The following is a 27,342-nucleotide window of genomic DNA, read 5'->3' as shown; positions in this document are numbered from 1 at the left end:
AACATGCCCCCAGACCTCCTATAGTTTTGCTGGGTCACATGAAAAATAATAGGTTTTATCTAGGGGCTTAGCCCCCCAAAAGTGGGAACCTAGATTTGCCCCTGGTTAAAGGCCTGGTGCGTGTCTGCTCACAATTAGAACCATTTAGGTGGAAATAAATGGAAGCTAAACTGATTCTATACCACCCATAATCATGTAGGCCCATGCCGAGAAACAAAAATTTGTAATAGAGTTTCTTTATTGAAAGGTAGCCAGTTGTCCTTGATGGCGCACAGTGCAGACCATTGCTTCCAGCCAGTTCCAGGTGTTGTTTCAGGCCCCGCTCATGAGACAAATAAAGAGATTAGTATCACGTGGATTATATTATGGAAAGAGCGGTCTCGAGGCGCTCTAAATAGTCCAGTGCTTCAGATGTGTCACCTATCGTCTACATCCGATTCTGCCCCACCGGAGACGTCACGGAACGAGGTTCTGGGCCAAAATGGAGCAAGGCAGAAGTTCTAAAGTCCAGTTTGAAACCTCATCGTGACGAGGAGCGATGATTTACAATGACATGTGATGGCCGAGACGATGAAACACTGTCCAACTAGGCCATCAAGGGCGATTGAATGACAGCCACTTAGACAAAGTATAGGCCTTGCATAGCGGTATGCGTTGGCCAAGAACACACACACACACACATCATTATTCTGTAGCCTATGTGATTGACAGCGTTTTCCATATTGCTCAGGGAAATCATTCGAGGGACAAATGATGTCATTTGTCATAACAATAGCGAATGTTATTACCAGATATGTTAATGGGATATAGCGTCATTGTGTGTAAATAACAATTAAGTCAATCCTCATCATCAGACCTAGAGAAGAGGCCTGTCCAGTAATCAACACATTCTAGCGTTGCCTTAGCTTAAGTTGCAGTTGCCTGGAAAAAACAGCAAAGGGCGTGCGCTGAAGAGGGAAGTCACACTAAAGTGTGCACACGCCAGCGACCGAGTCAGCACGCGGTTAGATGCAATGCTATTTAGGTCAGTGTGCTTCCAACATCAGGTGACCGTCACACTCCGCGTCTCCTGCAGCCTCCTTGTGGTCGAAGAAGGAAGTGCAGCTCATGTCAGGGGAGCGGGTTAAACCTCGTGAACTGGTTTGGGATTTCCCCGAGTTTTCACAATCGGAAAATGAATTCTCTTTACAAAGTCCTCCCACACGCTAGCCAAAGAGGTTCCGAAACCAAGTGGCTAAAGTGTATCTTTTAAACTGCTAAGTCAAGTAAATAATCTCATTTGACAGCTCATTTGGTTAGACATCGGGCTCAGGACAGGCACCTAATTTGACATCTGTCATTTATTTACAAAAAAAAAACAACCAGAAACGCACAAGTTACATGGAAAAAATAACTGACACAGCAGAGCCTTGTAAAAATCAAAATGACAGAGGGAGAGACCACAGTTATCAACCCCATCATCATTATCAAAAGGAAATGACACCCCCCCCGGTGCGTTTTCCCTGTGGTGAAAACAGTTGTCGATCGTCTGGGTTTGTAATAGATTAAAATCAGAGTTCTCCTCTCCTCCTCTTCCTGTTCCCCCCCCTCCTCTCTCTCCCCTCCTCCTGCTCGCTCTGCTCTTGGTCTAAAACTTGAACTCTTTGTATTTCTTGGCTCCCCCTCGTGTGTCCTGGGGCTGGGCCTTCCTCTTCTTTTGCTGTGAGGAATAGAAGGAACAAAAGGAGGAAAGGAATTCAAGTTAACGTCGGCGTTCGCTGCATTTACGTCAATCAATTCCTGATTCAACGCGACGGCCAAAACCTCACTAACCAAGCGAACACGTCGAGCCCTCGGTTCGACCGGCAAACAAAACGCTCGACTTCCAGACTCTCCAAACAGTGCAGCACAAGACTTCCCACCCCCCAAAAATACAAAAAAACAAGACAAATAAAAACTACAATCCCCATAAAGCGAGTGGGGCGTGCGAGGCTCACCTTCTGCTTGGCGGCGTGCTCGGCCACCATGTCGCTGAAGTCCTCCTTCTCCACCTGGGCCTGCTGCTCGCGGACGTGCTCCTCGTACTTCTGGGTCATGGCCAGGGGGTCCAGCTCCAGCTCCTCCGGGGCCAGGGCCACCTCCACGCCCTGGGACTCCTGGCCGCCGGCCGCCTTGCGGCCCGCCACCGCCTGGAGGGGAGAGATGGAGGGAGGAGGGAGGGAAGAGATGGAGGGAGGAGGGAGGGATGGAGGGAAGAGATGGAGGGAGGATGGAGGGGGGATGGAGGGAGGGAGGAGGGAAGAGATGGAGGGAGGAGGGAGGGAGGAGGGAAGAGATGGAGGGAGGATGGAGGGGGATGGAGGGGGGAGATGGAGGGAGGAGGGAGGGAGGAGGGAAGAGATGGAGGGAGGAGGGAGGGAGGAGGGAAGAGATGGAGGGAGGAGGGAAGAGATGGAGGGAGGATGGAGGGGGGATGGAGGGAGGGAGGAGGGAAGAGATGGAGGGAGGATGGAGGGGGGATGGAGGGGGGATGGAGGGGAGAGATGGAGGGAAGAGATGGAGGGAGGAGGGAGGGAGGAGGGAAGAGATGGAGGGAGGATGGAGGGGAGAGATGGAGGGCCATCCAGGGGAGGATGGAGGGAGGAGGGAGGGAGGGATGAGATGGAGGGAGGATGGAGGGGAGAGAGGGAGGGGAGTATGGAGGGAGGATAGAGGGGAGAGAAAGAGGACAGGGAGGAGGGGGGGGAGCAGGAAGAGAGAGAGGGCAGATGTTAGTGTGTGTTTATGTTTTTGTACAGTATATAACACGTTCTGTACATGGACAGTGGGTTAGTGGTGTGTATGGAGTGTCTGGGTTTCTGTCACACACACACACGGCTGTCCCTTACCCCTGACACGTCGTAGATGTGTGTCGAGGCCATCATGGCGCCTCCCACAGACCCCGTCCTCCTCTCTGGCAGCACGGTGAATAGCTGAGGAGTCTCGTTCCTGCACACGCACACACGCACACACAGTTAACACATGGCTGTTCAAATGAAAACATTTTAAAAAAAGGTGCCAACGCATCGTCATGGCTCCACGCTCACCCGTCCATGGCCTCCTCGATCTTCTTCTTCCTCAGCTCGATCAGCTCCGGGGTCTCCATGCCAGCAGGGATCGACGTGAACCCTCCAGGAGTGATCAGGCCGCTAGGACACACACACACACACACACACGTTAGACACCAGCTCTGATGTTTGTGAAGGAGCATGTTTTCCCCCCAGACGTCCAGCGGCTCCTGGGTGTGGAAGGCTGCTCCTGCCTACCTGTCGGCCGGAGTGAAGAAGCCCGTCTCGTCGGGTTTCTCCTCGTCGCTCTCCTCCTCCTCCTCCTCTTCCGACGACTCCTCGTCCGACGGCTCCAGCTCGCCCCAGGGTGTGTGGTCCACCTCCTCCTCGTCCGCCTTCGCCTGCGGGGCGAGGGATAGAGGCAGGAGAGAGGAGAGGGAGGGAAGGAGGGAGGGAGGGAGGGAGAGAGGGAGAGAGGGAGGGACGGAGGGAGAGAGGAGAGGGATAGAGGCAGGAGAGAGGAGAGGGAGGGAGGGAGGGAGGGAGAGAGGGAGAGAGGGAGGGACGGAGGGAAAGAGGAGAGGGATAGAGGCAGGAGAGAGGAGAGGGAGGGAGGGACGGAGGGATGGAGAGAGGGAAGGATGGAGGGAGAGAGGAGAGGGATGGAGGAAGGAGAGAGGAGAGGGAGGGAGGGACGGAGGGATGGAGAGAGGGAAGGATGGAGGGAGAGAGGAGAGGGATGGAGGAAGGAGAGAGAGGAGAGGGAGGGAGGGACGGAGGGAGGGAGAGGGAAGGATGGAGGGAGAGAGGAGAGGGATAGAGGCAGGAGAGAGGAGAGGGAGGGACGGAGGGATGGAGAGAGGGAAGGATGGAGGGAGAGAGGAGAGGGATGGAGGAAGGAGAGAGGAGAGGGAGGGAGGGATGGAGAGAGGGAAGGATGGAGGGAGAGAGGAGAGGGATGGAGGGACGGCGGGATGGAGAGAGGGAAGGATGGAGGGAGAGAGGAGAGGGATAGAGGCAGGAGAGAGGAGAGGGAGGGAGGGACGGAGGGATGGAGAGAGGGATAGAGGCAGGAGAGAGGGATGGAGAGAGGGATAGAGGCAGGAGAGAGGAGAGGGAGGGACGGAGGGACGGAGAGAGGGAAGGATGGAGGGAGAGAGGAGAGGGATAGAGGCAGGAGAGAGGAGAGGGAGGGAGGGATGGAGAGAGGGAAGGATGGAGGGAGAGAGGACAGGGATGGAGGAAGGAGAGAGGAGAGGGAGGGAGGGACGGCGGGATGGAGAGAGGGAAGGATGGAGGGAGAGAGGAGAGGGATAGAGGCAGGAGAGAGGAGAGGGAGGGAGGAACGGAGGGATGGAGAGAGGGATAGAGGCAGGAGAGAGGGATGGAGAGAGGGATAGAGGCAGGAGAGAGGAGAGGGAGGGACGGAGGGACGGAGAGAGGGAAGGATGGAGGGAGAGAGGAGAGGGATAGAGGCAGGAGAGAGGAGAGGGAGGGAGGGAGGGATGGAGAGAGGGAAGGATGGAGGGAGAGAGGAGAGGGATGGAGGCAGGAGAGAGGAGAGGGAGGGAGGGACGGAGGGACGGAGAGAGGGAAGGATGGAGGGAGAGAGGAGAGGGATGGAGGAAGGAGAGGGACGGAGGAGGGAAACTAGTTAGATGATGTGGCACTGAAGACTAGTAAGGTTGTAGGCACAGTACTGAACATGCCGAGGTTGTGTCTGTGTGCGTGTGTGACAGAGAGAGAGCAGAGTCTAACCTGGAACTCTCCAGCGTTGGTTCCAAACACGTCGCCGTAAAGGGGCTTGCCCGTCTCGTCCACCGGGGGCTTGCCCCAGCCCCCAGCGTGGTAGCCAAACGAGCAGCTCTGAGAGGAGGGGAGGGCGAGAGAGAAAGGAACCAGAAGAAATGGGGGCGCGGAGAAGAGAGGAGTGGGGATGGAAACAACGCAAAAGGTTAGTAGTGGTTCTTAGCACCAACGCTTCAACCAGACAGATTTGGAGGCCTAACTATTGACAGAGTGTAGACCTACATCTGGGATGGGAGAGTTGAGTCCAGGGATCTTGAGGTTGGGGTAGGAGGGAGGGGGTCCGTATCTCTGCATGGCTATCAGCCAGGGAGGGGGCACCTTGTGGGAGTTCTGGAGAAGGAGAGAGGTCATCAATCAGAACTATTCATCTTCTTAAAAAGCTGTTGTTCTCTCCTACAAATCAGTGTCAGAGAGAGCAGGATAACAAGGGAGAGAGAGAAACAGGGAGAGAGAGAGAAACAGGGAGAGAGAGAGAAACAGGGAGAGAGGTAGAGGGAAACAGGGAGAGAGAGAGAAACAGGGAGAGAGGTAGAGAGAAACAGGGAGAGAGAGAGAAACAGGGAGAGGTAGAGAGAAACAGGGAGAGAGAGAGAAACAGGGAGAGAGAGAGAAACAGGGAGAGAGGTAGAGGGAAACAGGGAGAGGTAGAGAGAAACAGGGAGAGAGGTAGAGAGAACAGGAAGTGACTGGGCTGAGAGGGTAGAGGCAGTGCTCACAGGTCCCACAGGCATGCCCAGGGCGATGCGGAGCTCGTCTGAGAGGTCGCCAGGCTTCTTCTCCTTCAGACGCGTCTCAAACTCCTTCCCCTGGAGAGGAGAGAAAGACATACCAGCCGATTATCCATCTGCTCCAAACACCAGGGTAGTCTCCGTCTCAGTACCTCCTGACAGACATGTGCTGGGGCACATTCTCATTGAACCTGAACACTTCCTGAACACTTGAATTACCTGGGGGATGGATACACACTTAGAAAAAGACAAGTGGACTGAACTCGACTGCACCTGGTGGTACCACTATGTGGACATGGGGGTCTGACGGGGTCTACCTCGTAGTACAGGTCTCCGTGGATGGTGAGCTTGGGCTTCATCTGCCACTTGAAGAAGGCGTCGTGGAGCTTCTGGTAGTCGATGTCGATCTTGCCCATCTTGGGGCGAACCTTCTCCCTCATCTTGGTCTTCATGGTTTTAGCATCCTCCTGAGGGCGGGGGGGGGGGGTCAGGGGTCAGTGAGGGCCAGAGTCACGAGTGGCCTACCATTGCACCTCTGGCTGTTATCTAAGGCCAGGAATCATCTGAATGGGTTAGCAATGTTTATACATGATTCACACACACACAGCTCTCCCCCCACTTCCCTCCCTCGCTCCCTCTCCCCCCACCTCCCTCGCTCCCTCTCCCCCCACCTCCCTCCCTCCCTCTCCCCCCACCTCCCTCGCTCCCTCTCCCCCCACCTCCCTCCCTCCCTCTCCCCCCACCTCCCTCCCTCCCTCTCCCCCCACCTCCCTCCCTCCCTCTCCCCCCACCTCCCTCCCTCCCTCTCCCCCCACCTCCCTCGCTCCCTCTCCCCCCACCTCCCTCCCTCCCTCTCCCCCCACCTCCCTCCCTCCCTCTCCCCCCACCTCCCTCCCTCCCTCTCCCCCACCTCCCTCGCTCCCTCTCCCCCCTCACCTTCTCCTGCAGGGCCTCCCTCATCTCCTGGATGCCGGTCCTCTTGATGAACTCGGGCAGCTCGAAGGGGGGCTTCTCGATACCCCTCTTGCCCTGCAGGTACTTCCTCTTGAAGCACCAGTGGCGGGGCACGGGCACCGTGTTGCGCGTGGCCTTCAAGTGCACCAGCAGCTTGGGCTCCTGGGCCGTCACGTCGTGCATCTCCACCACGTCGGGGCGCGCCACCAACTGGGGGGGGGGGGGGGGACAGGAAGTGAGGTAGGTGTGTGTGTGTGTTAGGCTGTGTTAGGGAGGCAGACAGGTGAAGCAGGGCGTGTCTTAGGGCGGAGTGTGTCTGAGGGCTTCCCCCGGGGGTGAAGCAGGGGGCGTACCTGTTTGAGTTCAGCCACCGTCAGCCTGTTCATCCGCCTCAGCTTCTTCTTCGACAGCTTGGGCACATCCGGACGGATCTCCTGGAGAAAACACACACACACACAAGATCAGTTGCGTGTACCGACCGTAGAGATGTGTTAGATCTCATTCAGTGTTGGTCAAGGGGGTGAGCGTTGAAACAGTGGGTGGGGGGGGGGACGACTGACATCATCGCTGTCGTCGCTGTCCTTCTTCTCCTCCTCGAAGCCCTTCTTCCTCAGCATGGACATCTCGGGCTTCTCTGCCTTCTCAGGCTCCTTCTCCTTCTCCTTCTTCACATCGTCCGTCAGCTGATGGAAGGCATGAGGGGACAAACAAAAAGGATTTAATTTCACATGTGGCCTAGAGCACAAGTGGGGATACAAGGAGAGTGGGAACCGGACCTTGAAGGCCTCGAAGATCCTCTTGAAGAAGATGAAGTTGGGGTCGAAGATCTCGGGCTCCTCGGTGATGTACTCGATCTCCACCTCGGGCAGCTTGTCCTGGTCCTTGTCCCCCTCGCCCTTCTTCTCCTCCGCCTGCTCCCTCTTCTCCTGCTCCCTCTTCTTCTTGTTTTTCTTCTTGCGGTTCCTGCGCTTGCGGTTTTTCTGAGGGGAGGAGAGGGGAAGATGCACGGAGAGAGAGATACAGAGAGAGAGACAGAGACGGAGAGAGAGTAACAGGGAGAGGGAGAGACAGGGAGAGGGAGAGAGAGCAACAGGGAGAGGGAGAGACAGGGAGAGGGAGATACAGGGAGAGAGACAGAGACAGGGAGAGAGACAGAGACAGGGAGAGAGAGATACAGGGAGAGAGACGGAGACAGGGAGAGAGAGATACAGGGAGAGAGACGGATCCAGGGAGAGAGAGATACAGGGAGAGAGAGCAACAGGGAGAGGGAGATGGCGAGAAAGGAAATGAAAAAGTACATCTTTTATTATCCGTTCTATCATTTGAAAACAAAGCGTGAGCAGTAGAAAGGGGGGGGTGAGGTGACAAGGCGGGTTGCCGTCGGCGACGCTCACGTCTTTCTTGGACAGCTGGCTGTCGTCGTCCTCCTCGTCAGACATGGCGCCTGCCGCAGCCAGGCTGCTCATCTCCATCTCCCTGCTCTCCTCCTCTTCCTCTTCTGCTGGAGCCACGGGCGGAACGCAGGAGGACAAACACACACACACACACACACACACAGAGATATCAGCTTGGGGGAACGAGGAAAGAAGGCTTCGCTTGACTTTCTCACACACAGTGTTTAGGTGTGCAGCGGTGCTCAGGTGAGGTGTTGTTACCAGTGGGGCCGGTGCTGAGCTGCTCCTGCCTGATCTCCTTCAGCTGCAGGATCTTCTCCAGGGCCTGGGGGATCTTGGGCCCGATGCCCACCTCCTCCCCCTGCCACACCTGGGGGGGGTGGAGCAGCCAGAGAGAAGGGGGGAAGGGGGGGGGGCAAAGGAGGGGTGATGAGACAGAGAGAGAGCGCCACAGGGAGAGAGAGAGGGGGATGGGGAGAGAAGGAAACGCACACACACACATTAGACAAACAGGTTCACATGAACCGCACACAAGCTCCCTCCATTATGAAATGTGCGTGTGCTATTCCGGCCACAGTCAGGTGGTCAGGTCAGAGGTCAGGTGGTCAGGTCAGAGGTCCTAAGGAGTAGGGGGTGTTACCTCTCTGGCGTCCTCCCCGGGGGGCGGGGGCACCCTCTGTCTCTGGCTCTGCATCATGGACACACCAGGAGGGGGGGGCCCACTGGGGTTCACACCTACAACAACAACAACAACAGTACACAAACACTTCCCTGAGACCATGAGGCTACAACCTGAGGCTACAACACCCCACTCAGACAGATTCATTTCACGTGTCTTCATTTTAGCTGGCACTCCTTGTCCAGATCGACAAACAGCGTAATAACATGGTTAAATGTTATCAGGCACCAGAAAGTCTACCGCCAGGAGGTCTAGACTTCCATGGCGCAGGTGGGCTGTATTCCCATGGACGATGGGAGTTTAACCAATTACACTCAGTGATGTGTGTGTGTGTGTGTGTGTGTGTGTGTGGGGGGGGGGGGGGGGGGGGGGTCTCGTACCTCTCATGGAGCTGAGGGGGGGCATGCCGGGGGGCATCAGGGAGGGCCGGGAGACGGGGTCGGACATGCGGGGGCCGGGCGGGGGACCCCCCTGCTGCATCTTCACCATCTCCTGCTGCTGGCGCTCGTGCTCCAACAACACTGCTGCCTGGAGGAGGGGGAGAGAGGAGAGAAAGTTAGCGGGCGGAGAGAGGGGAAAGCAGAGGGGGAGAGAGAGAAGAATAGCAGAAACAGAGCGAGGGGGAGAGGGAAGGAGACAGAGGAGGGAGCAGGAGAGAGGCAGAGGGGAAACAACATCCCATACCCAGGCTGAAGGACAGAGAGAGAGAGACAGAGACAGAGGGAGAGACAGAGGGAGAGAGAGACAGACAGGCTCCTCCTTACCCTCTTCTGCTGCTCCAGAAGCTCCAGCTCCTTCATGTGCTCCTCCATGGCCCGGGAGTCCCCCTGCAGACCCAAACACACGGTCAACAACATCCCCCCTGCCAGGGTGGTGCCCACACCTCCAGACTACCCATCCCGACTCAAATCCTTCACTGAAAGCAAGACGACACCACACCTCCCTTCATATCCTCCCACTAGGTCCATCAGACATAAGCCCTCTCCCTCCCTCCCCCCTCCTCTCTCTCCCTCCCTCCCTTCCCCCTCCTGTCTCTCTCTCTCTCTGCCCACCTGGTTCCTCTCCCCTCCTGTCTCTCTCTCTCTCTGCCCACCTGGTTCCTCTCCTCGTGCTGCAGCATCATGGCAGCCCTCTGCTGGGCCATCTTCAGCTGCTCCTCCTGGTTCATGCCGGGCGGATCCATGCCCATGCGCATGCCCGGGGGGGCCCCGCCCGCCATCATGCTCATGGCCTGCAGCATGCCCATTCCCGGGGGCATGGGGGGCATGGGCATCGGGGGCATGGGAGGGATCCCGGGCATCTGGAGGGAGGGAATGAAGGATGTGGTGGTGGGGAGGACATGTTCATAAATAAGACGATAATATGATGGTTATTTCATCCCCACCGGGACATGTCTTTGTACCAGCAGCAGCAACACTAAACCAGTGCACAGTGCGAAATACATACATATACATCCAAGTGGAGACACAAGGGAAATACGAAGAAAGACTTGCTACAGCTACATCGTACGTCTCATTGCTAAATGAAAACAATTCATCTGACTACCTGTGGATACATACAATTGAGGGGAATGCAATGATCAAGTGATTGTAGAGGAGAAAGGTTGTTGTACTACAGAGTTCTGTGTGGGTAGCCTTGGGGGGACTTACCGTGGTCATGGTAGGCTTGTCTTCCCCCGCCAGATTGGGCTTGCTTAGAAGGATTCCAGTCTATAGAGGAAGCAACGGGTTAATCATCAAGGCCGTATCAAACTATCAAATTTAAACATTTCAAAATAGCGACTAAACCAAAACACAAAATGTGTTTACCTGCATCATGTATCCTTTCAGCCTGTCTATTAACTCCTCTCGCGGGCCTAGAGAGGGAAATTAGGATTGAGTGAGTGGTGTTGACATTACAACAAGCGACCGAAGCTAGCAGAAAGTCAGGCAAAAAGGGGATGTTCACGTGGGTAGATGGAAAACACATTCAATCACAGCACTCATTTAAAAACATAGCCTACAGACGATCCTAGAGAGCTTATACACCTCAAGTTTGTGGAATTTCAACCGTACTTCAGGCAGTCTGATTGTCCCGTTCGGGCCTAGCCACGGAAGTAGTTAGCTTGATAGCTAGTTGGCGTGCTCGCTAGGATAGCTTTAAAGATGCTTCTTACCCATGTTTGGTGCACCTAACTCCGCGAGTTTGGCTTGAAGCTCTGGGTGGCTCCAAGAATTCAAGGCCGCAACAGAGCTGCCTAAATCTGACGGCATTGATTCGGTCCCCGGCGGTCCGTCGGAAGCCATGGTGATATTCGTTCAATGGTCGTTCCCTCTGCAGACACAACGGGCACACGAGCAACGACAAGAGTGCACACGCAAAGCCTGTTGGGAAAATATGAATGAGAATAGAGAATTGTGGGACGTGTAGTTTAGATTGGCATCAACATGCGCTTCGATATTCTTGCCACTAGAATGCAGCAATAGCCACCAAAAGCCAGTTTGCTTTGGCACGATTACAAATTAGTCTACAGGAAATAACTAAGTTTCAAATAACATGTTCATTGAAATACCAGTAGTTACTGAAAACATCAAAGAATCCTCAAGATAGAATTGTGCAAATGTGTCTACATTGAGGTCACAACAAGTCGCTACTGTTCACTGTAGCCTAAACTTGTTTTAAGAGGAAAAATGTTGTTATCAATCATGATATAAGCAATTATACACGAATAACGACGGTCAGTGTCCTAGTACTACGTTTTTATTACACCCTTAAAATACTTCTGTAACTTCTGCAGAACTTGGGCTACAGTGCGCATACTCATTGTGCCATGTAACCTACCGTGAATCACACTGGGCGTTTCTGCAGCAAGAGATTTTCAGCCAGATGGAGTAAAACTAAATATGGAAGGTTACAGAAGAAGCCTTGCAACATTTTAATTAAAAAAATAAATAACCACGTAACAAGGATCAACACTCACAAGGTAAAATGCCCTTTTATTTTACAAAAAAAACCACAAAAACTTCCCAACGTATGCTATTTGAAATAGGCTATTTTTTAATGATGAACTATGTAGGTTTTTAAGGTCGGAAATCAATGTAGGGAAAGCCGAAGTTTGGGGAGGTATTGCCAGCTAGGCTACCATTAGGCTAAACTATTATCGAAAAAATGTAACAGTCTGTCAGAACATTGAGAATATTTCCGTTGATTGACAATTGCAGGTTCGCGAGCGCTTTATTCCATATGTGCCAGCCTGGTTTGGCATGCGGAAATGATTGTACAGCCTAAGGAAGAAAGGGCACGTTACAAGTTAAATGTTCAGTTGTTCTTTGGCTTTAAACTTGGCGAGAGGTTGGAACTTACAGATGTTTACTGTTACAAAACGGATACCAGTTGAGATTACGTGTTAAAATCTAACTGTTAAAACACACACGCACGCACACACACGTGCATGTACATACCTACACACACAGCCTACACACACGCCGAAACACCTCCGCCCGCACACACGGGCATATGCACGCAGACACGAGACACCTTCAATCTGTAATTACAGTCAGTGAAAACAGTGACGGGCGAAATATGATCCATGAGCTACAATACAGAAGACATAGAATGACTCTCGGTTCTGATGCTTTCTCCTCATCGTGTGTGTGTGTGTGTGTGTTCCAGCGTTGTCTATTACAGTAGGCTACTCATAGTTGTATTGTTTGTTTGCAGCCCAGCCTTAATTCAAAGAACAACACGGTCCCAACTTCAGTGAAATCATCAGAACAATTTGCATATCACAGCCCGTGGTGGTATTTGGCCCTTCCCAGGCTTCTACTGAAGCCTCTTTTAGGCCTCAGTCTCCTCCCCAGACGGCACTTTGCGGATGCACGTGGAGGATTCATCCTAAACACGCTCGCTCAAGGCAGGTTATCTGAAAGATATTCAACTGTTGTTATTGTGTGTGTGTGCGTGCGATATTTACATTGTGAGATTGTAATTAACAGACAAATGGGAAATCCTTCACTGAACCACAACATGCTACTGTGTTGTGTGTGTGGACGTTTGATGTTCTTCTTCTGTGTTTTTACTGCTTCAGATCGATAGATGGATTATGCACTTGATCCCTTGATCTTCTGCTATACTTATGTCTGCAATGTTTGTATGTCGCTTTGGATAAGGGTCTTCTGAATGAATTAAATGAAAAGTGAAAGTGACTTTGCTGGTCCAAATAGCCTCTAACAGAAGTATAGTGTTGTATGATATCCAAGGGTTTACATCTCAAAACCTTCAGATTGGGCTTCCATTGTCACAGGTATGACATGTTGTTTCAGCGTGTACTCACTGGATCATTGGAATGTGTTTCCTTTGGGGAAGTTGTTTTTTCTGTGTGGTGTAGAAAGAAGGTAGCCTTTTGCACACGACACCCGAAAATATGTATTTTGTTAGTCGCTCAAAAACGACATTAAAGCAGTTGATAGGGGCCTAGTTTAGGCACTGTATGCTACGTACTGTATACTCTGACACATAGTATACATGCATTTAAAAGGCTTTGAAACAACTCTTAGAAGTGTGATGTTTATGAAAAATGAGAGCGCATTATTTGGGTACTTAAATGATGTTTTAGCCATGGAAGACAGCTCGGCATGGAAATGTACGATAACTGGCCCCATTTCCCCCCCCTTGACTCTTGACCAATCAGAAGCGTTCTCAGCTAATCTGACAGAGTCGGACCAGTAAATGAAGTGCAGATAATACACTGTGAGGAGAGGGAGACAATTGAATATGACTTGAATTGAAGTAACGTTTACATAAAGTGCATTTCTTTTGACAAGGCTCAATAATAGACAACAAGGCACTTACAAACACTCTCACACACACACACACGTGTGTGAACAAGAGAGAGAGGACCGTGGGCCCCTGAGGGGAGAGAGGGTGAAATGGAGAGAAGCGAGGAGATGGACTAATCTATAAAATACAAAACAAAGAAAGACTCAAATGAAGAAAGAGTTGTTTCAGGTGCAAGACAGACAGGCGAGAAAAGAGAAACAACTGAGAACAATAGGGAGAATCCTCAAAAACGTGTTGAAAAGAATGACTGGCTGGAACTAACAGTTCCCCTATCCCTTTAAGCTGTATTGAAAGAAAACATGCTGACATGCTATTGGGTCTCACCCAAGCCATTCCCTTCTATAGCACAATGGATTGATACCTTAATACCTCCACAATGCCTCCAGGTACCACACCCAATCTCTTTCTAGGTATCCTGCTACCTGCCCTGCTGCACATACACACACACACACACATACACCCACACTTACACACACACACATACACACACTTACATACACACACACATACACACACTTACACACATACAGACACGCGCACACAGACACACACACATGCACTCACATACACATTCGGTTGCACAGACACACCTTCACAAATGGGCACCCAAACACAGACACTTACAAATACCTGGAACCCACCAATCCAACTCGTTTGTGAGCATATCAGTCGTATGGAAAAGTAAACGTTTTCAGAAGGGTGTGTGTGTGCCTTCTCTGAGTAACCTGTGTGCTATGCAGGGCTAGCATGTGTCAGGCTATCTGACAAAATGAAAAGTTGTTTGTTTACACAGAGAGAGAGGGTGTCACCATACAATCTACCTCCCCTCAGTCCATTGTGTTTTCACATCTGGTGTTTACATAATGCAAAGCTGCACTGGCCTGCATCTCTGAATGAGGGGAGGACAAGCTGGGGCAGGATGAACTGTTGGTGGGTCCAGGCAGCCCACACACATTGGCCTTCCCATTGGCTCCCACCCGTCTGCAAAATGCTATTGCGACTTGTGATTGGAGGATGTTGTTGGAGTCCTGTGAAGACTTCCCAGTAGGATCCAATAGGATCTCACCTGTTTTGGAAGGCAGCTCTCTCTCCGCCATCCTCTTCCATCAGTTCCTTTTAATTATGATGCGTGCCACAGATTACCATCGGCCAATACTCCGGCCACATGTTTAATTCAGGCCTCTTAATTGGCCGCCATAATTCCTGTCTAATTTATGATTTGCTCCTCATTCATAACCCATAAGCGTCTCCTGACAGATTCCACATCACAGACTGCAGCTTCCATCGCTATGCCAATCGGCATCGGCTCATACCCCAGCGTGATCCATAATTAAAAAACTCTAATTGGCTGTTCTTGTTCCCTGACTGATTTCCTATTGGAGCCCTTCCCAAAAACCCCTTCCTGATTGGCTGACCTGTAACACTGAGGTTTGAACTTTGACCCTTTGCCCTTATATCATTGGACTAATCACTTCCCCTTCCCTAGGTCAGGATGGAACCCATCTACGCCTCGGGCATGGCCGCCAAGCTGAGGAGCCAATGGGATCGCGACGACGGATTGGGCCAGAACCACAACGCGGTCAAGTTCCTGGGCCAGGACTACGAGGCCCTGCGGTCTCGCTGCCTCCAGAGCGGGGGGATGTTTGAGGACGTCCTGTTCCCCTGCACCCCCTCCTCTCTGGGCTTCAACGAGCTGGGCCCCCGCTCCTCCAAGACCCAGGGGGTCTGCTGGAAGAGGCCCTCGGTGAGGGGGGGCGGGGAGGGGTTATGGGGGGAGGGGTTACAGGGTTCATCACCACCTCCAGATCTAGTCTCATCTCCTCATCCCTCGCTCTCGCATTATCCATGTTCAGCCGCCTGCCCTCGTACGACACCAGCACGCCCGTACGTTCCTCTCTCGTCCCCGGATCGAGGCACGACACCACGCGCGGTCACGTGACCTCGTGGTTACCCTGAAAGGGCTCTGGGTCCGACTCTGCGTGTGTGTCACTTGTGCCCGACAAGTGCTTTTCACACTCCTGCTCTCGCCGTCCTCTGCTCCTCTCCAGTCTCCCTTCAGCCCTGGAATATTTATGCCGCGTGTGAACACACACACACACGTAGAAACACACACACTTACGCACATCCACAAGCACGATACCGCAGCCTCAAAAGTGGCTAGTCTGTCTCCCTCTCATGCTCTGCGCTGAGTGAAATAGAGGGAGGGAGGGAGGGAGGGAGGGAGGGAGGGAGGGAGGGAGGGAGGGAGGGAGGGAGGGAGGGAGGGAGGGAGGGAGGGAGGGAGGGAGAAATCAGGGGAGCTGTAGTTCTGGACTCGTCACTCTGAGGAGGGATACAAACAGCATAGTCCATCACAACAGCACAGTGTCCATTATTGATGACTCACCCATGTCCCGACATGAAGGGTTAGAGAGCCCCAGAGGTCGACCGCTCTGCAGTCAGGGAAGGATGTGTGTTACCTTGTCTGTCCCAGAGGCCAGAGAAGGAGAGAGACGGGCAGAGAGCGAGAAACGGCAGAGAGAAACAACGTGTCATTGTGTACAACCCAGATCAAAAGCATGGTAGCACTAACCTAGTTTCCCTTTCTGTGTGTGTCCGTGTCTCTTTGTGTGTGTGTGTCTCTCTGTGTGTGTCTCTCTGTGTGTGTCTCTCTCTGTGTGTCTCTCTCTCTGTGTGTGTGTCTATGTGTGTGTGTCTCTGTGTGTGTGTGTGTGTGTCTCTCTGTGTGTGTGTGTGTGTGCTTCACAGGAGATCTGCCTGCGCCCCCAGTTCATTGTGGACGGAGCCTCACGTACAGATATCTGCCAGGGAGTCTTAGGTGAGCCATGACCTCACTTCCTGTCAGCAACCACACTGAGTCAGCATGGTCACTCTGCCTCTATGACAGGTAGAGCAGGCAAGGGGCGGGGAGAGAGAGAGCGAGAGGGAAAAAATATGAACTCAAACCTCATCCATTGCACACACCCCTGCATAATGCATGTTCATCTGCTCTTTATGTAGTCTTAGACTTGAGAGGGAAAGACTGCAAAAAGAAGGGGAAGAGAGCGGGATAGGGAAAGCGAGAGAGAAGAGAGTGAGCTCAAATAGAAGAGAGAGACAGAACTTTGTACTGCCTGGGATCCCAGAACACTGTCAACAGTGCAGCTATCACGGCATGTGTGTGTGTGTTGAGTTAAAGAAGGCTCTTAGGGTGCTGATGAGGTGAAGCCACGGATCTCATGCGCCCCTAAAACCACTTGGAGCGGCCATCAATTAGTCATGTCTGAAGTGCTGCTGTTCAGCGTGGGGCCAGAAATAATTTAGGGGGGTGGTGGGGGGGAGGGGGGTCGAGGGGTTATAAAGAAGACTTGATGAGGGTGGTTGATTGTTAAAGCCTGGCCTTGTCCTAATGAGGTTGTTGTTGCTTGTGTGCGTCTGTGTGTACCTGTGTGTCTGTGGGTTGTGTGTCTGTGGTGTGTGTGCCTGTGTGTGTCTGCGGTGTGTGTGTCTGTGGTGTGTACCTGTGTGTGTCTGCGGTGTGTGTGTCTGTGGTGTGTACCTGTGTGTGTCTGTGGTGTGTGTGTCTGTGGTGTGTACCTGTGTGTGTCTGCGGTGTGTGTGTCTGTGGTGTGTACCTGTGTGTGTCTGTGGTGTGTGTACCTGTGTGTGTCTGTGGTGTGTGTACCTGTGTGTGTCTGCCTGTGTGTGTCCTAGGTGATTGTTGGCTGCTGGCTGCCATAGCTTCTCTGACCCTGAACGACAACCTGCTCCACAGAGTGGTGCCTCATGGGCAGGGCTTCAGCACTGGATACGCCGGAATCTTCCACTTCCAGGTAACAACGCTCTCGCAGTAGCCAATCAGGATACAGGAAACAAACAGGGGACCACACAAACAGAGTAGCCAATCTGGAGATCGGAAACAACACACTGCGTGTGTTTAAGTACATCTGCTATTATCAATGGACCAGATAGGCCTGTTCTAAGGATAGTGTGGGTGGAGTTTAACTTGTCTTTCAGCTAACTGACTAAGAATTTGTCGGGTGACTTTCTAAGAACTTTCACAGAGAACCTGTCTCCTGTGTATTTCTTTAGAAGGTGCGAATATTCCAGGATTCCCCCCCCCCCCCCCCCGTACGTACCAACGTTTCCTAGAAACAAATCTATCAGTGACACACCATTAAAACAAATGTGTACAGTGCAGTGGCTGCAATGGAAAGATTAGCGGGTAGGATTACAGATATTGGCTAACCGTCAGCCGTGTGCAGTGAGAAAGCTGTCAGCCACACTGGAAAACGCCCAGCTCAATCCCTCTGTGTGTCGGCCCTGCTCCACTCCTTATCACTGAACTTTGCTTTGTACACAAACCCAGATCACACTCTCTCTCTCTCTCTCTCTCTCTCTCTCTCTCTCTCTCTCTCTCTCTCTCTCTCTCTCTCTCTCTCTCTCTCTCTCTCTCTCTCTCTCTCTCTCTCTCTCTCTCTCTCTCTCTCTCTCTCTCTCTCTCTCTCTCTCTCTCTCTCTCTCTCTCTCTCTCTCTCTCTCTCTCTCTCTCTCTCTCTCTCTCTCTCTCTCTCTCTCTCTCTCTCTCTCTCTCTCTCTCTCTCTCTCTCTCTCTCTCTCTCTCTCTCTCTCTCTCTCTCTCTCTCTCTCTCTCTCTCTCTCTCTCTCCCTCCCTCCCTACGTGACACTCTTACACGCCCACGTCAGATACAAGCACATTAAAGCAGTTGAGGATGATCAGGTGTGTTTAGTGTGGACCTCCTGCTCACTGGGCTCTACCTCACCGGCCTCCTGCTCTCATGGGGGTTTGATGCCAGCCAGCTGCCCGGAGTAATGAACCCACTGCATCTGCAGAGTGCACGGTGCCAACCTGCGGAGAGGGCGAGGGAGAGAGGGAGGAGAGAGAGAGGGGGAGAGAAAGGGGGAGAGAGAGGGTGGAGAGAGAGGGGGAAAGAGGGGGGAAAGAGAGAGAGAGAGGGGGGAGAGAGAGGGGGAGAGAGAGGGTGGAGAGAGAGGGGGAGAGAGAAAGACCGCTAGCTTAACAGGATTGGTCAGTGAGAGCTGAGCAGTGTTGACTATGGCCACAATGAGACCCAGACTGCTAGGTTCATTTGCCAACAATCAACTATGATAACATTAAGGATGAACAGGACAGGATGTTGTGTTTCAGTGCCATGCAGACACACATCACTTCCTCTCTTGCCTTCTTTATTCAAACTTGACAGGATCGACATTGGTGCACGACAGTGTAACCACCGGGGCACATATGGGGGGATTTGAACGTGCAACCCCTTGATCTTCATCCCCCTGGTTAGCATATGGCCGTGAGCCAATGAGGAGCTCCAGAGTAGATACTTCCTGGTTCTCTGCCAGGGTTTCCCCACCCAAGGTGACTCAGCCTAAAGTGATCAGGAGAACATGAGGAGGGGCTCTGATTGGGTTAGAGAGAGAGAGAGGGAGGGGGAGAGAGAGGGAGGGGGAGAGAGAGGGAGGGGGCGAAAGAGGGAGAGGGAGAAATGGGGGGGGGGAATGATGGAGAGAGCCAGGGACAAAGCCAGTTCCACTCAGGATCTGTGAAGCAGAGAGTGTGTGAGAGGAATAAGGCCTGATGTGCTAGCGGGGGAGGGGATGGTTGTTTATGATGCTACTCTGTTGTAATCTAGCGGTTTATGAGGTCTTGACACACAGGTCTTTTTTTGCTTTCTTTTTCTCTCTCTCTCTCTCTCTCTCTCTCTCTCTCTCTCTCTCTCTCTCTCTCTCTCTCTCTCTCTCTCTCTCTCTCTCTCTCTCTCTCTCTCTCTCTCTCTCTCTCTCTCTCTCTCTCTCTCTCTCTCTTGTCTGTCTGTCCCTCTCTCTCTCTCTCTCTTTGTCTCTCTGTCTCTCGCTCATGCTCTCACTGTGTGAGCTCATCTGCTCAGCGTTCCCACACTCCCCCCCCCCCCCCCCCGGCAGCCAACAGACCTATACGAGCTGGTTGTGACACGCTGCAGAGGAGACATGTTTTTTTAGATCCACGCAACATTGGCTAACAGTCTAACAGTCTCTTTTGCTGCCGTCACGCGAGCGGTCAAACGTCTTCTTCGCTGAAGAGAAACGCTGCATTATTTAAAAGTTTTTGTTGCTGGCCCTTCTGTAAAGCACTCAAATCTCAACCTGCTGCTGCGTCTACAGTGTGTTTGTGTGTGTGCGTGTGACAGTCTGTGGTAGCTCTCCACTGCTGCGGGGAGGGAGGCAGGATGATTGGCCAAGCCAGCGCCAGTGTCATTTCCCCAGTGATCCCAGCTCACTTGTTCCTCTCCCGACTGGTGATGACAATCGATCGGTTTTCCATTGACAGGGACACTTCTGCCCCCTGGTGGCTGGTTCTGGGAACGTCACTGTGCTACTAGACTGGAGTTCATCTGTCTTTATCTGAGTGTGTTTTAAGGGGACTGGGTGATGAGTGAATTCATCTCTGCCTCTCTCTCTCTCTCTCTCTCTCTCTCTCTCTCTCTCTCTCTCTCTCTCTCTCTCTCTCTCTCTCTCTCTCTCTCAGTTCTGGCAGTTTGGGGAGTGGGTGGACGTGGTGATCGATGACAGGCTGCCAGTGAAGGACGGCAAGCTGATATTCGTCCACTCGGCAGAGGGGGAGGAGTTCTGGAGCGCCCTCCTGGAGAAGGCCTACGCCAAGTAAGGAGGGAAGGAGGGAGGGGACCAGAGGAGGAGGAAAAGGAGAACGGCCAGGGGTTGACTCATGTACAAAGAGGGTTCAAGTGTATTTAAGAAACGCCTGTCTTAAATAGGTGAGCTGGAGGCCTCTAGAGAGTGTGTAGATTGAACTGTGTAGTGTGGGATGTTTCCATCGGATGATGTTTACATAGTTGTTTGACACCCTGACACAGTACAGCCCTGTGTGTGGGGTTGTGGGTGTGTGACCCTGTGTGTGTATGTGTCTTTTTTTAATCTGTGTGTGTTTGTCCCTTTTGTGTGTGTGTGTGTGTGTGTGTGTACTCAATGTATATATCAAGTTTTACCAAGTGTGTGTTTGTTCATCTTGTGTGTGTGTGTGTTCCCAGACTGAACGGCAGTTACGAGGCCCTGTCGGGGGGCAGCACGTCGGAGGGCTTCGAGGACTTCACGGGGGGCGTGACGGAGATGTTCGACCTCCCCAAGGCGCCCTCTGACCTCTTCAGCATCATCCGCAGGGCCGTGGACAGGGGCTCCTTGCTGGGCTGCTCCATAGACGTACGTACCGCCGCCACGTCACGTGACCTCCACGCTGCAGTCACATGACCCCCGGAGAAGCCCGTGTCCGGGAGATGCGTGACCTAGACGTCCGCGATGATCTCTTTGAGGGTCATGGGATCGTCGAATTGTAGCGTTGATTTGGATTGTGTGTCTGTTTTACTGTGCTTGCCTATCTGGAATGTGTGTATTTGCTGATTGTCCCTCTCCTTCCCTCTTTCCTCCCCCCACCTCTCTCTCCTACTCCCCCTCCCCCACCTCTCCTCTCTCTCTTACTCTCCCCCCCACCTTTCTCTCCTTCTCTCACTCCCCCCCCTCTCCTCTCTCTCCTTCTCTCCCCCTCCCCCACCTCTCTCTCCTTCTCTCACTCCCCCCCTCTCCTCTCTCTCCTTCTCTCCCCCTCCCCCACCTCTCTCTCCTTCTCTCCCCCTCCCCCACCTCTCTCTCCTTCTCTCCCCCTCCCCCACCTCTCTCTCCTTTTCTCCCCCTCCCCCACCTCTCTCTCCTTCTCTCCCCCTCCCCCACCTCTCTCTCTTTCTCTCCCTCCTCCCCCACCTCTCTCTCCTTCTCTCCCCCCCCTCTCCTCTCTCTCCTTCTCTCCCCCTCCCCCACCTCTCTCTCCTTCTCTCTCCCTCCCCCACCTCTCTCTCCTTCTCTCCCCCTCCCCCACCTCTCTCTCCTTCTCTCCTCCTCCTCCACCTCTCTCTCCTTCTCTCCCTCCTCCAGGTCTCTGGCAGTCAGGATAGGGAGGCGGTGACCTTCAAGAAGCTGGTGAAAGGCCACGCCTACTCTGTGACAGGCGTGGAAGAGGTGAGCCAATGATGCCGGCAGGCCTGGTTTGACAGGCAGATCCATTCAGGAAGTCATAGCAGGAAGGGTGGATGCAAGGGAGTGGTCGAGCGTCATTATGACATAAGCAGCAGCAACCGCACGGTTGCCACGGAGTCGCGCACTGGTGTGTTAAACGAGGTTTCCCTTCTCTGCCAGGTGGTGTACAGGGGCAGCCCGACCAAACTGGTGCGGATCCGGAACCCCTGGGGTGAGGTGGAGTGGACCGGCGCCTGGAGCGACAAGTACGTATCAAGCGCACCTTTACCCTTCCCTATGACTCCCTGGGACCAGGGGTTATGTTGACTCGGGCGCTGCGGATAGAGTTAGGGCTTAGTGCTAGTAAATGGAGGAGTTGGTGGAGATGTAGTAGGGGTCAGTGTTGGTAGAGTGAGGTGTTAGTGTTGGTAGAGAGAGGTGTTAGTGTTGGTAGAGAGAGGTGTCAGTGTTGGTAGAGAGAGGTGTTAGTGGGGGTTGAGGGAGGCATTGGCAACAGTATTCTGATGGATCTTTTGAACGCAGCTCCAGAGAGTGGGACAGTGTGGAACGTTCCGTCAGAGACCGGCTCCAGAAACGCAGCGACGATGGCGAGTTCTGGTGAGTGTGTGTCAGGGTGTGAGTTCTGGTGAGTGTGTGTCAGGGTGTGAGTTCTGGTGAGTGTGTGTCAGGGTGTGAGTTCTGGTGAGTGTGTGTCAGTGTGTGATTTTTTACATGTGCATGCACAAATATTCTTACATAACCAATATACTCTGCCCTTCCTTGCTTCCTTCCTTGCTACCTCCCTCGCTCCTCTCCCAGGATGTCGTTCAGCGACTTCCTGCGGGAGTTCAGCCGTCTGGAGATCTGTAACCTGACGGCGGATGCGCTGGAGGCTGGCCAGGTGAAAAAGTGGAGCTCCGCCCTCTATCAGGGGGAGTGGAGGAAGGGAAGCACTGCCGGGGGCTGCAGGAACTTCCCAGGTAGGAGGGGAGAGGGAGAGGGAGAGGGAGAGGGAGAGGGAGAGGGAGAGGGAGAGGGAGAGGGAGAGGGAGAGGGAGAGGGAGATGGAGAGGGAGAGGGAGAGGGAGAGGAGAGACAGAGAGTGGGAGGGAGGAGATCATGGAAGAACACCTGAGGCCTTACAAGTACAGATGGTGAACAAGAGAGAGGTTTCCCTTTTGATGGTTTTTATTCCTTCCCACAATCCCTAGCGACGTTCTGGGTCAACCCTCAGTTCAAGATCGCCCTACAGCACCCGGACAAGCCCGGCACATCCGACTGCACCTTCCTGGTGGCGCTGATGCAGAAGAACCGCCGCGCCAAACGACGGGAGGGTGAAGACATGGAGACCATCGGCTTTGCCGTCTATGAGGTCAGAGGGCAAGCCGAACTGCATTATGGGATGTGATCCGATACAACCTACATGAAGTAGAGGGATATAATGATGCTTTACTGAGTCAATTCCCATGGAATTGTACTTCTTTTTTTATAAATTGTATACATATTTATAAAATATGGTTGTACTGTAGTTCCATCTAACTGTGGTGTTTTGTTACTTTCCCAGGTTCCAAAAGAGGTAAGCTTCTGGGAGTTTGTTCTGGGTGAACATCCGTTGGCGAAACTCTACTGTCTTTCGGAGTTCATTTGAAACCCCCCAATTTCTGGCCGATAGTACAAAGTCTACCTGAACTAAACAAACATTCAAGTGTTTGACCTGGGTCACGGTCCCCTCTTTCCCTCTTTCCCTCTTTCCCTCTTTCCCTCTTTCCCTCTTTCCCTCTTTCCCTCCCTCCCTCTTTCCCTCTTTCCCTCTTTCCCTCTTTCCCTCCCTCCCTCCCTCCCTCCCTCCCTCCCTCCCTCCCTCCCTCCCTCCCTCCCTCCCTCCCTCCCTCCCTCCCTCCCTCCCTCCCTCCCTCCCTCCCTCCCTCCCTCCCTCCCTCCCTCCCTCCCTCCCTCCCTCCCTCCCTCCAGTTCATAGGTAAGTCGGGCGTCCACCTGAAGAAGGACTTCTTCCTGACGCACGGCTCCACGGCGCGCTCTGAGCTCTTCATCAACCTGCGGGAGGTGAGCACGCGTCTGAGCCTGCCGGCCGGAGAGTACATCATCGTGCCCTCCACCTTCGAGCCCCAGAAGGAGGCCGACTTCGTCCTCAGGGTCTTCTCTGAGAAGCCCGCCAACTCTGAGTGAGCAGGGGGGGGAGGAGGAGGGAGGGAGGGAGGGGGGGAGGGGGGAGGGGGGAGGGGGGAGGGGGGAGGGGGGGAGGGGGGAGGGGGGAGGGGGGAGGGGGGAGGGGGGAGGGAGGAGGAAGGGAGGGAGGGAGGGAAGTGGAGTGGTCCTTTGATTAAAAAAAATTGGGGTTTATATGTCTAATTTGGATGGCTAATTTTAAAACGGTTGCATATATTAAGAATTGCTTTCTTTCTTTTCTGAAATTCTTAATCAAGTTTGCTAAAACGATCAGCAATATGAGGTTTGGGGTGAGTTGTGAGAGTGATCTTGTATTTCCTCTTCATACGACAGGGAACTCGATGATGATGTCAGCGCTGAGCTGCCTGCAGAGGTGACAGGAAATGACATGCATGAATATGTGGGAAAGATGGTTACTTGCCATTTGACTAGTAAAATGTAACTAAATCTCCTGTGTTCTTTCTCTCTCTTTCCTTTTCCCTCTCTCTCTTTTTCTACTCTTCTCTCTCTTTCTAACTGTCCTTCTCTCCGTCAGATTCAGCTGGATGAGAGCCAGATAGATGCCGCCTTCAAGAGTCTCTTCAGACAGTTGGCCGGACCGGTGAGGAGCCGGGAGGGGCAAGAGAACAGGACATGAAGCAAAAACGATAGAAGGGGGCTGATGGGATTTGTAGTCTTACTTTACCCTGGTTGTTCTTACAGGACATGGAGATCAGTGTCACCGAACTACAGACCATCCTGAACAGGATCATCGGCAAACGTAAGGAAACAAATGTTTTTATTTCTCACACTGTATCCCAGTGTATCGTGTCAGAGCATGTCGGTGCAGTAGTGCAGCATGGACATTGATCAATGCCCCCTGACCCAGTTGTCAGCATGGGTAGTTGTGTTGCAACAATGACGCATGTCTCTCCTCCTCTCGCGTGCCCAGACAAGGATCTGAAGACGGATGGATTCACCCAGGAGTCCTGTCGCAGCATGATCAACCTCATGGATGTATCCTTGGTTCCTGCGACCTTCTCAAACACTTCTACTCTGCTGTTCTCTCGTGTGTCTCTCTCTCTTCCCCCCCCTCTCTCTTTCCATCTCTCTCTATCTCTCTCTCTCTCTCTCTCTCTCCCCCCCTCTCTGCACCTGTGTTTGTGAGGGTGATTCCTTGACCCTGTTCCTCAGACTGACGGCAGTGGCAAACTGGGCCTGGCAGAGTTCCATGTCCTCTGGGAGAAGATCAAGCGTTACCTGGTGGGATCCCAGACTCTGTCATCATCCACATCACCTGCAGACTCCCATTTCAGTCACCCGTTTCAGGGTTCACTTTGCCAATGTTTGCTTCTGTCTCATAAGTGATGTTGTGATTTCTCTCTCCCGCTTTCTTTCACCCTTTCTCTCTCTCTCCTCTTCCGCTTTTCACCCCCCCGTCTCACTCCATCCCTCTCTCCACCAGACGGTATTCAGGCAGTTTGACCTGGACAAATCAGGCACCATGAGCTCCTATGAGATGAGAATGGCTTTAGAGTCAGCAGGTCCAGTGTACCATCTTTATATCTCATACAGAGTTTCAACTGTGGAAACTTAAGACCTTATAGAAAGACAAAAAAAAACATATTTATTGATAAATACGTCGATTGTGTCGTGTGTGTGTGTGTGTGTGTGTGGTAAGCAGGCTTCAAGCTGACCAACCACCTGTTCCAGCTGATCATCCTGCGCTACACAGAGGCAGACATGTCTGTCGACTTTGACAACTTTGTCACCTGCCTGGTTCGTCTGGAGACCATGTTCAGTGAGTAGACTGCTCCCCCACACTAGACTAGACCATGTTCAGTGAGTAGACTGCTCCCCACACCAGACTAGACCATGTTCAGTGAGTAGACTGTCCCTCACACCAGACTAGACCATGTTCAGTGAGTAGACTGCTCCTCCACACTAGACTAGACCATGTTCAGTGAGTAGACTGCTCCTCCACACCAGACTAGACCATGTTCAGTGAGTAGACTGCTCCTCCACACCAGACTAGACCATGTTCAGTGAGTAGACTGCTCCTCCACACTAGACTAGACCATGTTCAGTGAGTAGACTGCTCCCCCACACTAGACTAGACCATGTTCAGTGAGTAGACTGCTCCTCCACACCAGACTAGACCATGTTCAGTGAGTAGACTGTCCCCCACACCAAACTAGACCATGTTCAGTGAGTAGACTGCTCCCCACACTAGACTTAACCATGTTCAGTGAGTAGACTGTCACTCACACCAGACTAGACCATGTTCAGTGAGTAGACTGCTCCTCCACACTAGACAAGATGGCCGCCTCCTCTTGCGTCCGCGATCTCAATCGACTTTCTTTTTTTTTTTGCCTCACAGAGACTTTCAAGGTGATGGATACAGATAAGGATGGTTTCATCTCACTCAACTTCTTCCAGGTAGGCGTGTCACTGTCGCCTGGATGTGATGTCCTTCCTGGGCTCTTGTTGTGTGTGTGGTGTGTGTACGGTGTGGGCAAGGCTGTTTCTAACAAGGTGTCTCTTCTGTTCCCTGTCTCAGTGGATTTCCTTGACCATGTTTGCTTGAGGAGAGAGAGAGATCGAGAGACTACTGAATGGACAGGTGCTCTCTCCCCCCCCTCCCCCAGTCCCCCCCCCTCCTTTGCCCTGCCCCCGAGCGGACACATTTTGACGTGACGTTCCCAGAATGCATCAGCCAAACCTAGCTTCAGACTGGTAGCCCTCACTCTGCAAAGTGCCTTTTCTCCCCAGCCCCGCCTCGCCGTCAACGTTGCCGTGAATCATCACCCAGTTCACATCATCCCTGCCGGGATGTGACTTTGTCCAATTCTAAACAAGCTCTTATTTGGGGTGTTTCCAAAAACCAAACGGTTTGGTTGTTTCTCTCTTTGAAGGATAAAATCCTTTGTTATAGCTGGGTCGTATATTTAGGGAGGGGGGATTTGGAATGACCACAAGGCCCTCAATAAGCATCAGTCTTGGAGGTCAAAGTGAAGGTCATCGCCATATCAGATTGGAATGATTTTTTCTGTACAGATTTAATGATTGCTTTAGGGTTAGCCACTCTCTGGGAAAGGAGTTTTGTGCCGAGTAATGGAAAGTGCTTTTACATTCTGTGCCAAGCCTTCGTACGTCTTCAGATTGTCACCGCAGACGTGTTTATGCAGTCTGAAGCTGTGCAGCAGTGCTGTTCTGTAGGTAGGGAATGTGTTGTGTCGAAAGAAAGAACAACTGAAAGAAATAGAAGGAACAGACACCTTCCATAAACTTTACACCTATTACAGCCATTTCGTATATCGTCAGTTAAACTTTTTTTTCTCCTCATCCTAGATGCATTATGAGCTTTTTTAAAGGGACATTGTGAAGGTCTATCTTTTAAGAAAAAAACTGATATATAAAGGGTGAAGGTATTGTTGACCTGGAAGCCCCTGTGGACTTGCTTGGCTTGAGTGGAAAACCTACCAGTTTACAGATGGGAACCTGTACCAAAGGATTACATGCCAGGGGAGAAATTAAACCTATAGCCATTTCTATGTCAAGCTGCCAATGTTAAAATGTACACCCGTTTACAAAGAGCTTACTGGATATCTTTATCATTGAAAAGAAACCATCTACTCTAGTTTTTCTTATACATGCAAAACTTCAATAAACATTTTGCTTGGAAAACCAATGCTTGTGTGATTCTTCAGTCTATAGATCAAAATTTGTGAAAAGGTGCAAAACAAGAAAGAGAACTG

At 52.4% G+C, this 27,342-nt stretch overlaps 2 protein-coding genes and 1 long non-coding RNA gene across 5 annotated transcripts; 1 reads left to right on the top strand and 2 right to left on the bottom strand.

Annotated features, from left to right (window-relative positions):
- Positions 1 to 1,322: 1,322 nt before the first annotated feature.
- Positions 1,323 to 10,931, bottom strand: sf3b2 (splicing factor 3b, subunit 2). Of its 2 annotated transcripts, none has more exons than XM_084691331.1 (22): positions 10,746 to 10,931; positions 10,399 to 10,445; positions 10,240 to 10,299; positions 9,684 to 9,890; positions 9,355 to 9,417; positions 8,971 to 9,118; positions 8,552 to 8,646; positions 8,173 to 8,281; positions 7,912 to 8,018; positions 7,294 to 7,497; positions 7,078 to 7,200; positions 6,871 to 6,951; positions 6,500 to 6,727; positions 5,881 to 6,030; positions 5,552 to 5,641; positions 5,058 to 5,165; positions 4,785 to 4,892; positions 3,285 to 3,427; positions 3,066 to 3,167; positions 2,868 to 2,967; positions 1,977 to 2,168; positions 1,323 to 1,699 (listed from the first exon to the last, which is right to left on the bottom strand). In XM_084691331.1, the coding sequence occupies exons 1-22, from the start codon at positions 10,873 to 10,875 to the stop codon at positions 1,628 to 1,630; spliced, it is 2,667 nt and encodes an 888-aa protein (XP_084547457.1). In that variant the 5' UTR covers positions 10,876 to 10,931; the 3' UTR covers positions 1,323 to 1,627. The 2 variants fall into 2 exon arrangements, with proteins under 2 accessions (XP_084547457.1, XP_084547458.1); XM_084691332.1 differs by having other exon boundaries at positions 7,912 to 8,015; positions 10,746 to 10,930.
- Positions 10,932 to 11,400: 469 nt separating this feature from the next.
- capn1 (calpain 1) lies at positions 11,401 to 27,275 on the top strand. 2 transcript variants are annotated; one of them, XM_084691333.1, is made up of 23 exons: positions 11,403 to 11,552; positions 12,290 to 12,482; positions 14,895 to 15,152; positions 16,157 to 16,226; positions 17,102 to 17,220; positions 19,923 to 20,056; positions 20,443 to 20,611; positions 21,338 to 21,421; positions 21,599 to 21,684; positions 21,962 to 22,036; positions 22,238 to 22,398; positions 22,630 to 22,790; positions 22,983 to 22,994; positions 23,390 to 23,601; positions 23,939 to 23,978; positions 24,141 to 24,206; positions 24,308 to 24,365; positions 24,537 to 24,601; positions 24,779 to 24,847; positions 25,050 to 25,128; positions 25,269 to 25,385; positions 25,965 to 26,023; positions 26,145 to 27,275. In XM_084691333.1, the coding sequence occupies exons 3-23, from the start codon at positions 14,901 to 14,903 to the stop codon at positions 26,169 to 26,171; spliced, it is 2,115 nt and encodes a 704-aa protein (XP_084547459.1). In that variant the 5' UTR covers positions 11,403 to 11,552; positions 12,290 to 12,482; positions 14,895 to 14,900; the 3' UTR covers positions 26,172 to 27,275. The 2 variants fall into 2 exon arrangements, with proteins under 2 accessions (XP_084547460.1, XP_084547459.1); XM_084691334.1 differs by lacking the exon at positions 12,290 to 12,482 and having other exon boundaries at positions 11,401 to 11,552.
- Positions 22,589 to 23,622, bottom strand: LOC146221910 (uncharacterized). The gene is made up of 2 exons (XR_014746729.1): positions 23,414 to 23,622; positions 22,589 to 22,837 (listed from the first exon to the last, which is right to left on the bottom strand). It is a non-coding gene; the product is annotated as an uncharacterized LOC146221910 (long non-coding RNA).
- Positions 27,276 to 27,342: the final 67 nt, after the last annotated feature.

This window comes from Hypomesus nipponensis, chromosome 25, assembly GCF_054491055.1.
Source record: "Hypomesus nipponensis isolate SF chromosome 25, ASM5449105v1, whole genome shotgun sequence".
Lineage (NCBI taxonomy): Eukaryota > Metazoa > Chordata > Actinopteri > Osmeriformes > Osmeridae > Hypomesus > Hypomesus nipponensis.
This window is presented reverse-complemented; position numbering and strand designations above follow the sequence as displayed.

Bases quoted from the DNA above. Each gene is read 5' to 3' on its own strand.
- sf3b2 (XM_084691331.1), bottom strand. From the start codon at position 10,875: ATGGCTTCCGACGGACCGCCGGGGACCGAATCAATGCCGTCAGATTTA. The intron at 6,952-7,077 runs GTCAGTCGTCCC...TGTTTTCTCCAG, and splicing joins ACAGCGACGACAGCGATGAT to GAGATCCGTCCGGATGTGCC. The intron at 6,031-6,499 runs GTGAGGGGGGAG...CCCCGCCCTCAG, and splicing joins GGGAGGCCCTGCAGGAGAAG to GAGGATGCTAAAACCATGAA.
- capn1 (XM_084691334.1), top strand. From the start codon at position 14,901: ATGGAACCCATCTACGCCTCGGGCATGGCCGCCAAGCTGAGGAGCCAA. The intron at 25,129-25,268 runs GTCCAGTGTACC...TGTGGTAAGCAG, and splicing joins AATGGCTTTAGAGTCAGCAG to GCTTCAAGCTGACCAACCAC. The intron at 26,024-26,144 runs GTAGGCGTGTCA...TCCCTGTCTCAG, and splicing joins TCTCACTCAACTTCTTCCAG to TGGATTTCCTTGACCATGTT.